We start from the raw sequence: 16,011 nt of genomic DNA on the forward strand, positions 1-16,011 counted from the left end.
ATGATTCACTTTGTAAGAGATGCATCTTGACTATATGGACGTTTAACTTTCTGAGGAAAATCACAGGAAAAACGAACTTTTATATGATGTTGTAATTTTGGAAAATCATAACAGGTAGCACCAGAACTGACACAAGTGAAAGATCCTCATAGGAACTTTCACTTGTATTTTATTCAAAAGACACATGATTTTTTTTTTTCAGGCCATGAAATTTTCTAGATCCAGTTTCTCTGATTCCACCTTGACTGAAAACAGAATAAAAGTATTGACATCTCTAAAGTACATTAGGAAATGTGACCGCACAAATGTTGCTGTATTCAGAGACCTGCTAACGTCCTACTTAAAGGGATGTTGCCTCAGCCCCCTACCTCAGCAATAGTAGAAAACAGAGCAAAGGAGCATGAATTCTGCATGAGTAGAATATTTTGTTACATGTCCCACTCTTGTGACCTTGTCTTCATATTTCAGACTCTGTGGGATGTGTGGATCCAGAGGAGTGTGTGCGGGTGTGTGGGGCTGAGGTGGGATGCTCCAACATCGCCTTCCCCAAACTGGTCATTGAACTCATGCCAAGTGGTGAGAGTACAGTGATTGTTTAATAAAGCTTGAAAATCTGCTGCTCAATGTGTTGAATTTTGAATAGTCATTCTTGTGTATTTCAGGCCTTCGAGGGCTTATGATAGCAGTGATGATGGCTGCCCTGATGTCCTCGCTCACCTCCATCTTCAACAGCAGCTCCACACTCTTCACCATGGACATCTGGAAGAAACATCGCCCACGTGCCTCAGAGCGAGAGCTGCTACTGGTCGGCAGGTAAAAACTCTTTAACGTTTAACAATACTAAGTATGCACTTTGATGCTAGGGAAGGGTTAACTTTAAATATCATGATCAGTCAAGAAAAGGGAAGCTTGTGGGCTCAGAAAGTGAAACAGATGTTGTGTTTACTTCCAGGATCGTGACTGTGATTTTGGTGGTGGTGAGCGTGGTGTGGATCCCCATCCTGCAGTCGGCCAACAGCGGCCAGCTGTACGTTTATATCCAGTCAGTGACGAGTTACCTCGCCCCGCCCGTCACTGCGGTGTTCACTCTGGCCGTGTTTTGGAAGAGGACCAATGAACAGGTAACATACTTGAACCATAAACATGAGCACAATGACACAAAACGACTGTGAATAGCTAGTTGTTTCATTATTGATGTTTGTCTGGGAATTCAAAGCTTTCATGTGACATCTCACACCCATGAAACCACCCACTGGTGAACAAAAATGGCTTCCTACCACAGTATACTGTAGTGATGTTGATGGTCTGTGTTGCTGCACTCATGTTTAAGCCAGTTTTATTTTTAGTATTTTTAAAGAAAGAAGTTCTTCTTCAGCAGAGACCATTAATTAATGAGGAGACAAGCCAGAGTTATACTTCTACAGACAGAAAATCCCCACTGTTTGTAGATTTCAATAGACAGTAGTGCCAAACAGACTTCTCTAAATCTTGCCATAAAATATTTTGTCAAAATATGGCTGTCTTGAGGCGCAGGTGGCGGAGTGGTTTAAGGCGCGCCCCATGTGTGCGACAGGTTCAAATCCAGCCAGAGGCCACATGTCTCTCATCCCTGTTTCCGACTCTATCCACTATCCTCCTCTATCAAATAAGGGCACAAAATTGCCCAAAATAAACCTTTAAAAAATATGGCTGTCTTTAACATTACAGTCCAGAACACTGACTGAAAAATGACAGCTGACAGTGATCCTCATACTGTCGTTAGCTAACATTAGCCAGATAATGTTAGCTCATACTCACCTATCTTTGTTGAAAATTCCGTTCCCTTCACTTCTCAGGTGCATTACTGGCCCTAAAACATCATAAGTACATAAAACTGTCTGCATTTTGGAGACTTTTAACCTGGTGGTCATTTTAGTGAAAGCATTCTCCCTACAGAAGATATATCAGAAAAACCACTGAAGCAGTTCCAGTTCCAACTTTTCTGGTTTTAGTGATACAGAGAATGCCCCTGTGCAGTATAAGGGTCCACAGTGACAAAACCTACAGTTTGAATTAATATTTAAGTTTTTATGAGGTTGTCAGTTGGCTTTAACGTGTTTTGCTTTTATATAGTAAGAAAATTTTGAGAATTTAGTGCTGCAACACTGGCAGTTCAGCTGTTTTTTCAGTGGCAGCACAGATTAAACACTCAGTATATTTATATGCAAAGAGGAAAGGTCAAACCGATGAGTTTATCTGATAAAAAGTGGACCTTGGAATGCATATTAAGTAATGTTACATGCTCAAGTCTCCGCACTGGGCTTTGACCCAGAGGTCATAGCAGGAGTCTCATTGTCATCTGCTAGATATCACCATAAGCTAGACGAATGGTGTTCTCCTCATTAATACCAAAAGTAAAGGAAAGAGTGTGCAGAAATGTTCAGACCTTTGAAGTTTGTCCATGTTTTCATCATTGAATGTACAATGGGTTGACTGCCTGCTAACTTGTTAGCAAAGTCAACAGGTTGAAGGCCGCTGCTAAAGGGGTATGTTTTGCGTTCTATCGTAGTGTAGTTGGACATACTGCCATCAATAAAATGATATTCCTCTTGTGCATGTATACTGAGACCATGATAGTAGTCCAGTGAAATTGCCTAATCAAGCTTTAACCATTGTTGACTTAACATAGCATGTAAACGCACAGACTGAGCATTAAAAACAACATAAATCACAGAGCTAATACAAAAAAAGCATAAAGCATATAGTAAAAGGCACTGTCATTTAACAAAACACTCGAAAAAGTGCAGATCCGCTAATCACTTTAGCTGAAAGGATCACAAGTGATATTTATTCATATGACCAACTGATGATTACAGCACTAATTACAGTTAGATGAATAACAACACAAGTAATAAACACAAAATTAATTTGTGGTACAGCTCCTAAAACACAAGAGAACAAATGAAAAACTAGCTTCAATCATTTGTTTTTGGGATAAGCAGTCAGGATTTTTCGGTGTTTTGAGTCTTTCCTGACTGCTCTGTTTGTCCCTTCTCCCCTGCTGTACTTGTTCACGGTTTTATTAGCCTCACATGGGATCCAGCTGCCAACATCTCTCATAGCTCTGTGTGGAGACGTGTGTGTGCTCTGTTGTTTGTGCATGTGTTTGTTCATCACACGTTCTTTGCTGCGTTTTGTTTATTATTTCCTCTGTAGTCACCGTCGTCTCTACGCGGCTCCTTCACATGAATAATGAGATTACTGCTTTAGGTTGATAACAAAGCGCAAGCAAGGGAAAGTGTGATTATTAGAAAACAAAGATTAACTGAGTGAGATAAAAGAGATAAAACGTCTGCTGTAAGAATGTGGATGAGCCCAGAGCCAGTAACGCACGTGTTGAAACTTCTTTCTACTACAAGTAAAGACCAGTCTGCTGGGTAGTCGACTCTAAAACTCTGCTTTAGTAGAGCAAGTGCTGGGTGTGTCCACACCCTGTGGACTTTCTCTTACCTATTAAATACAGAGGATTTTCTCTGTTTTGTTTTCAGAATGAAAGGGTTCCTCTTTACTGTGATATAAATGTGTCTCTTTTCTAACTTTTATTAAAGTTCAAAACAAGATTACTGTCTGATGTAGAGCAGGAAGAGCCCAGCCAATGTGTTTTGCAGGAAGTCTCGGTTAAACTTTATTTCCTGAAACATCAGAACACTGTGTAAACTGTAGATGAAGGATATCAGCATTAATGCATTAGTTGCAGTTTGATTAAGATCTGTGTTTAGAGAATTCATTAAAAAAAATCATGTTAATCTCCTGCTGTTGTGTCTTTTAGGACACACTAGTTAAGCTACTGCAGCGTCTTAAACTCACACACAGCTAAGTGGATGAATCAAAAGTCATCTGTACCTTTTAATACCAAACCTTTCATCTTTTTTATCACTCCCTCATTAACTATTCAGTTGAAGTTAAATTTCATAACCTTTATGATGCACAATGAATCATCTGACAGCCCTGACTCAAACAGAATGTGTTTGTTGTTGAAGCATTGAAACCTGATATTTAGATGAAATAGCTCAAAGGCAGCACAGCAAAGAGAAGGTGGTAAAATTGCCTACAGTCCTGATGTGTCACTCATTGAAATTAGGCACATTATGAGCAGCTGGACAGCTGATAGCCTACATCAAGCCAACATGGTAAAATATTTAATTCACAAATGACAGACAATGGTGCAAAGATGGCCTAGTGGTTAGGTAGTGCCCCATGAACGCGGGCAGCACGGGTTCAAGTCTGGCCTGTAGCCCCGCATGTCTCTTCCCTCTCTCTCGTCCCTGGTTACGATCCTATCCACTGACCTCTTCTCTAAAATGAAGGCATATAAAAGCATATCTTAAAAACAAGTTAGAGACAATGTTACAGAGAGGCATTAAAGAGGTGATATTGCTGAGTGGTAATCATGACTGTGTCCCACTTTCTTTTAAAACTGGTTGGTGGCATCAAATATAAAAATGAGCTTGTAATTTTCCAAATACAATAAAATTTCAAAATATAGCATGTGATTTGTTATCTTTGTACCATTTTGAATTAAGTATGAGGTGAAAATAACAAGGAAATAATCACAGTCTGTTTTTTTCTTTTAAATACCAATTTTACATTGTATCTTATACAATTTATATGAAACATTTAATTGATAAGCTACTGACAAATCACCGCGTGCACTGATAAAGAAATGAGATATTAAAAGCAAATGTATAATGTATAAATTAGCATTTTTACAGGATTGTCGCTGCTGTCAGCCTTAAGAGGGCACACAAGGAACTGAAGTTTTATGCTCTTAGGGAGATTTCCACTCATTTTGCTACCACAAAAACAAAGATATTTTAGGATGATACACCTTTTACACCAGGATATTAGCATTGTCAGCTTAAACATGTGTTAACAGGCTGATACAAAGAAAGAGTTGATAATATGGAAGATAAACGCTGTCTCAAAGTTCACATGATCATTTTGAGCATGCTTAAATAAGCATTTAATTCAAACCACTGTTGTGCCCACAGTATAGCTCAATGACTGCAAGCTAGCATGCCTGTTGACATCGCGATGTCTGTCCTGGCTGGATGGGAGTAGAAACATGTTACTCACTGGAGTCAGGCACTAGATAAATACTCTTGCCCACTTATTTCTGATGGTAGTCTATGTGGTGCACATTTTAAACAGGTTAGAAAGCTCTAAATGTCAATATTAAATGTTGCTGCACATTGACAAGAAATAAGATGTTATGTTATTCTTGTCCAGGGTGTCTGTAGGATCTTAAAGAGTGTTTAAAGTTGTTTTATTAATTTAGCAAATTTGAGGCTTTTAAAAAGTATAAAAAAGTATATGCTGTTTTCAGTTTTAATATTTGTCTAACGAGTTTGAAGGCTCTGCTCTTGAAATTAGCTAGCACACCTATTTATGTTCTGGCCCGTTGTTGAGCTATCAGTGCATCTTTAAAGCTCTGCAGTGTCTCTAGCTAGCAAGGATTCTACAAATAAAAAGCAGATTTTGCCTAGTGTAATACTAGCAGAGAGTCTGTTCATGCTAGCACCGCTAGCATCTCAAGAAAGCTTTATTTGCATTCAACAGTGACAAATACTATCTGGATTTCCTGACTACATTGTCACATCTTTATCTTACAAGCTGCACAAAACATGCACAAAGCTGTGTCGCCAGTGTAAATGGTTAACAACCAAAAAGACAATGGGCTCTGAAAATATATTGAGAGTCTTGAAAAAAGTCTTATAAGGTATCAAATTTAATGAAAGATTTTCTTATATACCCTGCTGTTATGTTTGCACACTGACTCAAAAACAGTTGTCCATTATTTTTCTTGTTTTTTTTGTGGAAGAGAAACAGGAGGAACACTTTTGCATTTTTTTTTTTTTTTTGCATCTGTCTAAGTTATGTAAATGGGTGATTACCCAGTCAGAGCAGTGGCTCCAGCTCCTTTCTCTCCCTCCCTCACACTTTAAACACTGTCATTTTTCCATGTATTATGTTTATATCAACCATCGAACATCATAGATAAGACAGTAATTTGTGCAAAAAATCCATATGAAGATGAGTTCTTCCAGGACGGACGTACCCAGTGTTCCCTTTTTCTTTTACAATCAGTAAAAGAGCCATAGAATCATCTTCATATTTTTTTTTTTTTTTTTTTGCAGTTCAATTTTCCTTACACTACAAATTTTCATAATAGAATAGAGAAACAATAGAAAGATAAATGCAGCGAAGTCAGTGTGTAAGGTTTGAATGTGTGATAGCAGATCTGAAAAACGCATCAAAAGTGTAACAGAGCATATATTCCATAGCAATTTCATCTTTGTAACAAAAGCACTGAATGGGCCAACCCTAACGCGAGCAGACGATGGTGTTAAGGTTTAAAACGTGACCGTGCTGGCGACTTTCAACGGAATGAAATGTTGAAAACAGAGTATTTTGCATGTCCATCTGTCTAGTCTGAGCATATTTTTAAATATTAATGAAAAGCTCAACAAAGAGGTATTCACAAGGACAGCTAAGTTGGCATTGAGGCTGTTGGGTTCTTCAAGATCACTTGTATGAATAAAAGACTCTTTCAGCTCTGTTCTTCATGACTCTGTGTTTGTGACTGAGCACCCTCAAGGTGACTAAGCACATTTTACAGAATGACTGCCATTTGGGGTCAAGTAGGCTGATTTTGTCATGTTACTTTCTGTTACTTTTTACTTTTATAGCCCTGAAATACACCTGGAATGTAAGATTTATAGCAGCCTAATGTCAACACTAGTCATGGCAGGCATGTGTCTACAAAGGTCAATAGCCTTTTCAGCCTTGTTTAAATTACATAATTAATTTGTATTAGAATGAAGTGAAAGTTTCCCAGGAAACTAAAAAAAAATTTCAATTTCTACCACATGTCCAATTGTCTAGACCTGCAGATGACCAAACTTATTCTCAGTGGCAGAGCTGTTAAATGTCACAGCCATCCGTTACCATTTCACTTTAAACCCATAAAAAGTTATTGAGAAGGGTCAATGGTACCGTTACATAAAAGGTGTGAGCTTTTTCTTCGTTCATGTAAACGCAGTGAGCATATGGCTGTGAGAAACTTAATGTTGTTGACTCATGTGGTCAAAGGGCGCACATTAGTGCACAGGATGTGTCACATGCTAAGCAGTCTGACTGCAGAGAGCAAACAGCACCGAGTTATTTGATGAGAGCATGACGTGTCTTCGAAGCACAGCTGCAAATCTAACTCATAAAACTCTTATTAACACTGCAATTAGTCTTTATATCAAGCTCACGTGGTGTTTATGATGTTTTGTCGCTGTCACCCTTTGTATTTATTCGAGGAGTTTGTATGTAAGGATTTTGCTTAGAGGAGTGCACGATTTTTTTAATGCCCAGTGATTCATTGAAACTCAAACCAGAAAACAGACCATGCACAACAGTTTGCAAAGCAACACCAACAACGACTTGAATGTTTTCTCAAGCACAACAAGCAAGAAGTGAGCCATCTAAAGTAGGTTAAAGCTGTTTACTTGCATGTGCCATGACAATCTCATTAGTTTTATTAGCATTTAGTCGAACTGCACGGATCACATTCTTTGCTGAAGGTTGTACAGAAAAGGAGCCAGTGAGTTTTTTTTGTCACTGCAGCACGTGTGTGAACTAAAGTGAGAAATGACACGACAATGACAGATTACCGTGGTGGGAAAGTGAGAGTGCTGCAAGGCGAACACACCCAAGTGTGACCCAGGCCTGTAGCAGGAATTGCACTGATTCTTTTAACAGCAGGAAGTTCAGGACATCCACCTAGAAAGGTATGCCATATAACCTGTAAATCTCTTTTTGTGTCTGTTTTAGGGGGCATTCTGGGGCCTGATGGTGGGCCTGGTGGTGGGTGTGTGTCGGATGGTGCTGGAGTTTGCCTTCCCACCTCCTAGATGTGGCATTGTGGATTCAGCTCCTGCTGTGCTGCGTGGCGTCCATTACCTCCATTTCGCCATCCTGCTGTGTGGGCTCACTGCGATCGTTGTGGTTGTAGTATCACTGCTCACACCACCACCCAGCCATGAGCAGGTAGCTCATAAATGCTGTAAATAACAGAACTTATAAGGAAGCCAAACCAAACAATGCAATGACCCTGAGGTAAAGGAGCAGGCATATTGAATCAAAGAGGTCATACCTGTCCAAATCCACAAGATCAACAACCACAGCAAATCCTTACAGTACAGTCAAACTATTGTTGTATACAAAAGCAAGACTTGCATACTTAATGCTACATATTTCAAGTATTATTAGAGCCGTTGACCCATTTGTCTCATCTGACACTCCTCTGGTCTGTGTGTAAACTTGCAGTGCAAACAGCCACATTCTGATGAAATACTCTGTCACAATTCACATTTCAGGAGAATTAGCCCTGACCTGAAAAAGGCAAACATATTTAACCTCTCCTGTACACAATACAGACATCTTGTTCATTATCACGTTGCCAGTAACTCAACAGTAATCACTGCCACACTTTTCAGTACTTTACATTACTTTAAAAATGGTGACAAGGTCCATTACTTGTGAGGTTATTTAGGCAAAATCAGTTGCAGTAAAACCACATTTACTGCAATGGTGCTGATGGTTCTCCAAGCAGGTAGCCCCAGTTGCAGCTCCTTTCCCACATGTCTTTCCTTACTCTTTCTCCCCAGTCTCCTACTCTATCCACTGTCCTAACAAATACAGGACTAAAAGTCTAAAAGAAAAATATGTTGTTGTTTTTTACCATGAACTAGAAGTCGTAGTTTGGACTAATCTTATAGCAGTCTGTTCATGAGGAAGCCTAGCTCAGCATAGAGACTGAACTGTGGGGAGCAGCTTGCTCCAATCTGTTGAAGTGGATCAAAAACATCATCACACTGAGAAAAAATAAGACATTAAAGTACATCGAAATATATTTAGTTTGTGACAGAAATTAAAGTTATCTGGAGGCCTACCAGTGTTAGAGAGCTCTGTCACTGACTATAGAGTCTGGCCTTCCCAAAAGACATTTATTCCTCTCATCTTGCCTAATTGAACTGAGTCCGTATAAAATCCACCCCAGTATGTTCTTCTGAAGATTCAGAGACACAGTTTACACAAGCCTAAGCTACCCCACATGCCTATTTTAACCTGGCTAAGCGTATTTCATTGTATGTATACTTTGTGTTAAGCTAAGCTTAATAAGCCTAGCACATAACATAAGGAAATTTGTGTTTGATAGATTATTTTTTTGGTGCTGGCAGAGAAGATATGGCAAATTTTTCATGGTTGTGACGTACATACTCAGCTCTGCTGCTCATCTCTCAAATGCATGTTCCTTACAAATGTGGCACTATTTAAAAGGAAAATAAACAGGCTTTCCATCAGTATAAGCTTTATTGCCAAGAAGCATTGCTGCAACAAAAATATATAATCTACCAAACACAAATCTCCTTACTTTTTGTGCTACGTTTACTTATTGTCTTAAACTTAATTTGTACTTTAACATTGCAAAGCTGATGGATTGACCTGATATCATGTCTGTCATCAAGCTTCGAGTTGACACACTTGTTCCTGATCAGAGAATGAATGGACCGATCAGAGTCATATTGGATGAACAAGGTGCTGTCATTAGGCGTGGTTTAGTTAAAGCAACAACAAAACTGGCTTGGGTTCAAGACTACTTTTGCCACCCTCTCCTCCTAGTTTCAATCTCTAGCCACTGTCCTGTCTCTTCAGTAAAAGCCTAAAACCCCCCAAAAAAATCCTGATTATTTTTTATTAAGATTGTGTATTTTAGATAATTTAACTGCCTTGAATGAATTAAATTTGGTTACATATCCTTTTTCCCCCTTTCTAGATTTGTAATCTGACCTGGTGGACTATAACTGAAGAACCACAGAGAGAAATACCCCTCCAGAAAGTGTCCTCTATCAGCCACCGCAACTCCCAGAGTAGGAGTCTGAATAGTCTGGTTACTTGGAATAAAATTAGTCATCATGTGATGTACAGTCATTGCTGTAGATATTGCTTGAGTAACTTCCTGTGTTTGCTTTGTGTGTGTGCTTCCTTCAGGCTCTGAGCCAGCTCAGCGGATGACGTGCGGTCACGGCACAGGACTGTGTATCTCGGCAGCTCGACGATCAGAGGATACTCCAACTCCCAGAGTGCTCAGCGTCAGAGAGAGCGTGTTCTGGTCAAGGTTCTGCTGCGTGAACGCTCTCCTGCTGGTCAGCATTAACATTTTTCTGTATGCATACTTCGCCTGAGTGAAGGAGTCGATTTAACATCCTGCCTCACCCTCCCTCTGAACTCCTGCCAAACTCTCAAACATGGAGCGCAAACTCCGCCTGCCTGCCAAACAGACTGATTTCTCCAAATACATGAATGTGTGGAAGCAAACTGTGATTTTATGCAACTCTTTCAAAATCAACACCATGTACTGTGTTCAAAATGAATAATGTAGCTGCAGATGTAGCACAGTTTAACTAGAAAAAAGTCAGAGAGCACATTCCTCTGCAAAAAAAAGACTGCACAAACCTCGACATGTCTTATTTTGATGGGAAGAAGTATTTGAATCTGCCCGCATTTCTGTCAAATTACACATAATGATAGATGATTATCACATCATTTCACATTCTCGAGTTTTTCATAGAAGTAGAAGCTTAAGGTCAAGAGTCAAAATGTTAGATATCTCAAAATGTTTCTGTTTTTCAATGTTGTTCTAATAGGAAACCATGCATATGAAGACATGTTGACCTAACCGTACCAACAACTGTGGAACAATTTGGAGAACTATAAAAAAGTTCACATCTGAACTTTCGTCCAGGCAGTTTCATCCAGGATGACTCTATAGAAAAAGATGCTGCAAGTAGAGCGATGCAACCACAGAATATCATTACCCACAGTGCATTGCACAAGAATGAAAGGATACATGTGAATCTACTTGAAAAACCCCAAAATGTAAAAAACCCAATTCCAAAAAAGTTTGGACATTGTGTAAAATGTGAATTAAAAACAGGATACAGTAAAATGCAAATCCTTTTCAACTTACATACAATTCAAACAGCACAAATGAAAGATATTTAATATTTGAACTGACACTTTTGAAAAACAAGCACACATTCTGAATTTAATATCTGCAACATGTTCCAGAAAAGTTGTGGCAGGAGCATGTTAACCACTGTGTTACATCACCTTTTCTTCTTCTTGTAGCTCGTTCAGAGTGTGGCTTGGCTTTTTTGCCATGAAAAACATCTGGGTGGAAGCATATATTGCCTCAAATCATGTAACTCTTAGTATTAATGGTACATTTAGATATGTGCAAGTTACCCATCTTATGGGCCACAATGCACCTCCACATTTTCACAGATGCTGGCTTTAAACTTTATGTTGATAATAGTCTGGATGGTCCTTTCTCTCTTTAGCCAAGAGGATTCAGGCCGCAGCACACTCTTTCCAGTTTAGGTCAGTCCATCTCAGATGAACTCAGGCTCAGAGAAGGCAGTGGAACTTCTGAATGTTGCTGATGTATGGCTGTCACTTTGCATGATAAGAGTCTTAGGTTACATTTTTAGATTTAGCAACGTACTGTTAAGTGAGAATGTTTTTTCAAAGTGTTCCTGAGTCCATGTTATAACATCCATCACAGAATGATACCAGATTTGAATGCAGTGCCGCCTGAGGGATCCAGGTTCGCAGGCATTTGTTGTTGGTTTGAACCCTTGCCTCTTACCTGCAGAGATTTCTCCAGATTCTCTGAATCTTTTGATGACATTATGGATGTTATGGCCTGTGGATGGTGCAATCTCTAAATTTGGTGAAATTGCACTCTGAGGATTGTGGTTCATAAACTGTTGGACTATGTACCCACGCATTCTTTCACAAAGTGGAGAAACTCATGCAGTTTTTCCAGCCTTTTATACCGAATTATGGTTTTATCACCTGCTGCCAATTAAGCTACTTACCTGTGGGATATTCTAGGGTGTTTTAAGCACTTTCGCTGTTGTATCTGGCTCCTGTCCAAACTTTTTTGGAATGTGTTGTAGGCATTCAATTCATACATGTGTACCTTCCTCAGTATTTTTGCACATATCTTTGGGTATTCAGAGTATCTACTGACCCAAATATAAGTGCAATAAGTTAATCCAGCCCTCCTATGTCTGAAAACAAAACTGGGTGTTGTTCAGAATCTGTTCTCATTGTGGCAATATGACAGTCAATATAAAAACACTCATCACCTGGTTTCTCCACCCACAGCCATGAAAGCACACAGCTGTACTCTGTAGCAGCATCAGAGGAGATCATTTGCATTTAAAGAGACAAGCACACCAAAACTGACCATTCTGAAAAAGGCTGTTTAAAGCTGGTTTAAACAGGGTCAAAAGCCTCCATCCATGTTATATTTGACCTTACCAAGTTGCAGACATTTCATTTAGAGCAAGGGCGGCTGTGTTAAAAGGTGGAAAAGGGATATGTTGTCACCTCCAAAATGTCTTGTGTACATTTTTTTTCTCAAATTATTGACGAAACTCTGAAAGTATCTATACACACTATTAGAAAGAGCCTCATGTCAGTGAAAGCATAGCATATCCTCAGAGGTTGTTCTTCAGTGGTTTTTCCTGTGATATTTTAAATAAATATAAATATTTGTGCATCAAAGATGTTTGTCCATAATAAATCCATGGCAGAGGATGTAAAACCAGATAATATAACTCTTTATTTGGCATCTGTACAGTTTACTTACATTTACTAAAGCAGAAGAAGAAGAGAAACACACAGTAAGGCAAAAATGTAAAAAGCAAACAGAAATCTACATTTTAATTAATATTAATAGAAGCTGTTTAAAGAAACAGATTTTGATGTAAAAACAGGATCATAAAGGTTCACTCTATGGCCTTAAGACTCTATCACTGCTATTTTCTTTGTGATAAATCTTTTACTGGTTAAAAATGACTTTACCAGCACATTATGTCAGCGTCTGTCACAAGGGTAGTTTGGCTTCAGTCATGTACAGCAGGAATACAAAGAAACACAGTGTCCATATTTATAATGGTAAGATTGGGAAAAAGCCTATAAAGGTTTGGTAAAATTACTTCCTTCTAACTCTGATCTATCAAATTTTTAACTTTTTTAAACTACAGTCTTCAACCCACTCATATGAGGTAATTTGACAGCTTTCTAATGGGGCTTTCTTTTTTAGTTCCCTTTCAAGATTTATTCAAGAAAAATGCTCGATTTATGACTTAAACTGTAATAAGATGGAAAAATGGTTCAGTTGATCACATTTCCTAGATGAGCAAATCAGATGAGCAGGAGTGGGTAACTGATGGCCTGTCACGATGGCTCTTGAGTCGTTCTCAAAAATCAGTGAACTGCAAACACTGAAAAAACCTGGCATGATGGATTCAAACTGAGTTGTCAGTATAACACCATATTCAACGAATGCAAAAAGAAATATCCCTAAAATAATCTTCAAGTATTGGAATTTGTTTTGTTCGGTGCAAGAAATGTGGCTTTCATTCGTTCTCTAAAAATCTTTACACAGATTCAAAATGCATTTGAAAAAAAATTAAAATGTTCGTAAAATACCTTTTAATAACCAGTAAGTCTTCTGCTCATCGCAGTGATAAGTAGCTTCAATCTGCTTTAACTCTGAGTTAAGCTCTTCATAAACATTGCTACGACAAATTTTGAAGAAAGCTTTGTGCATTAGTTCCTCTTAGTAAATTAGGAGTTATAATAATTATTGAATTAAGATTTTCCTTTGCAGGAACCCTACATTTGCAGATAGGATAAAACTTATATGGCCTTCCTGGGAACCAAAGCTGCCTAACCTTGAGCTAAAGAGGCTGAAGCCATTCTTTATACAGTGTAATAAACAGGTTTCTTTCCCTTATAAAAATGGGCATTTTTATAAGGGCTTTTATGGGGATTTCTTATCTTTAGACCCAACCTTAAGTGGACACTTGAGATACTCAAACATTAGTTTCATTTTTCAGTAATGATTTCTGCTGCTTGGAATCAACTGACTGGCAGAAATATCTGTTTTCACTTATGGACAAAAAGCTAATTAAAGCCTGATTTATATTTCTGCATCAAATCTACACTGTAGCATACACATTAGATTGGTTTGAGGGCTTTTTTGCCATTATTTGATGGGACAAGTGAAGAGATACAGGAAATACGGGGGGGGGGGGCTTAAAAGGAAAAAAGGTTGGGAACCACTGCCCCACACAAAAGGTTTGATTAGTGTTGAGCCTATGCAGAATCTTGCATGTGCACTTCCTCAAAACTGTAACTTGTCATTGACACAACACAGATAGTAAGCCCCTATGACTGGTCTGCTCGGTAGTAGTGGGTGGTAGTAAAAGTCTCTGAAGGCAGTGGTGTAGTACAGGGTATTCACAGGCATACATACCTCCTTTTTATGTCTCCATAAAGCACTGGTTCCCTACCTGGGGTCCAGGCCCCCTAGTGGGGGGTGCTAAAGATCTTTAAGGGTTTTTCTGCTCTGAGACTGTCAAAATTTAGATTAGCACATATAAACTAATGATTACAAACACTTGCTGGAGATTTTATACAAAGATCTTTTGATAACAGCTGGTGTGCATAATGTGCACGCATACACATCCATGTGCATCAGCTGTTTCCAGCGTGAACATGTAAGTGAATGAAAACAAATTGTCAACATCACTTTTCTGTTTAGTAAATTTTCAAATCGCTTCTTAAAACTCAAAATAAATAAAATGCATTATTATTATTATTAAATTTGGCTTATGATGTGCTGTTTTAGTAGAACAGAGTCCTCAATTCAAATCAAAAAGCAGCATTGAGAAGGAGGCAGTGGACGTCAGTAGTACGTATCTGCAGGTTTGCAGGCAGCAGTTTCATGACAACAGATTCAGCACCGTAGCTCTAGGACCTGTGTTTTTCACTTGAGCTGGCACAACTTTGATAGGCAGAAATCTAAAGCTGACTTGAAGTAATTTTTATTTTATTAGTGTTTTCCCTTAATTTTGTATAACTGTTCTATGCATGTTTAGTTATGTAAGCCATATTTTTTCCTCTAACATTATGACTGCTTGCTAAGTACAGACTACATAATAATCTTTTTGGGTACAGACTTTCGAATTCCTTTGCAACTTAATTGTATTTGTTGTAGCTCAACAAGTTTTCATATTACTACCTTTATTTTTTTATCAAAACACCTTATTCTGAAGCATGTGAGCATACATTACTAATTAAGTACTATGCTCTGATTGTCGTCCATTGCTGTTGTGAGTACTAGCAATAGCAATGGCTAGCAATCTGTATTTAAAATAATGCCTATGTTAATGAGCTGTTTGACTCTGCCCCTCTCAGGAAATGGATGTGGCTCTCCTAAGGAGGATCAGTAAAAGGTTGGCCCTCCCCACTTAGGGAGGGCCAACCGAACCTGGGGGCGGGGCTAACTCCCCACATGACATCATGAAAGGGAAAATCTGAGAACGGCTTGTTTCAGAACACATTTTCTGAAAAGTGGAGAGAGAGGAGGAAGGAATGGATTTTTCTGATTTTTGGGAGGACTGTGGACAGGGAAGGGGCACATATTTTTGTTAGAAAACCCTGAAAAAGTGTATTTTGACATGTGACCTTTAAGAAGATAAGTTTGGGCGATTGAACTCACGACCTATGACAACAAACATGACAAGACACATTCCGTTATGATTAGAAAAATTAATTATTCCTCTGTCTGTGACAACTTTAGGAAATGTCTAAGATACTTTAAGACCTCAAATAAAAAATGTAAATGAATAGGAATGGTCACTTTTTGCAGATTTTAACATATTGTATTTTTTGTGGAACCACAGGGAGGCTCTGCTTTTCTAAGATACAACAAGGGGGTGGGGCGAAGGAAAAAGGAGGAACCACTGACAAAAAGTATATCCATTTTCAGCTCCCTCTGATGCACATCATTTTGTAGTATTTTTTATTTCCTTCATTGTTTACTTGGGGCATGGTATC

At 38.6% G+C, this 16,011-nt stretch overlaps 1 protein-coding gene across 1 annotated transcript in view; it reads left to right on the forward strand.

Annotated features, from left to right (window-relative positions):
* The window catches only part of slc5a10 (solute carrier family 5 member 10), a 39,312-nt gene extending 26,829 nt beyond the window's left edge, over positions 1 to 12,483 (forward strand). Inside the window, exons 9-14 of the mRNA XM_041785244.1 lie at positions 469 to 576; positions 663 to 813; positions 953 to 1,121; positions 7,861 to 8,076; positions 9,866 to 9,959; positions 10,081 to 12,483. Of these exons, the coding sequence (XP_041641178.1) occupies positions 469 to 576; positions 663 to 813; positions 953 to 1,121; positions 7,861 to 8,076; positions 9,866 to 9,959; positions 10,081 to 10,274 (932 nt within the window). The 3' untranslated portion in view covers positions 10,275 to 12,483. The remainder of the gene's footprint in view (positions 1 to 468; positions 577 to 662; positions 814 to 952; positions 1,122 to 7,860; positions 8,077 to 9,865; positions 9,960 to 10,080) is intronic.
* Positions 12,484 to 16,011: the final 3,528 nt, after the last annotated feature.

The sequence above is a fragment of the Cheilinus undulatus genome, linkage group 4 (genome assembly GCF_018320785.1).
Source record: "Cheilinus undulatus linkage group 4, ASM1832078v1, whole genome shotgun sequence".
Classification (NCBI taxonomy): domain Eukaryota; kingdom Metazoa; phylum Chordata; class Actinopteri; order Labriformes; family Labridae; genus Cheilinus; species Cheilinus undulatus.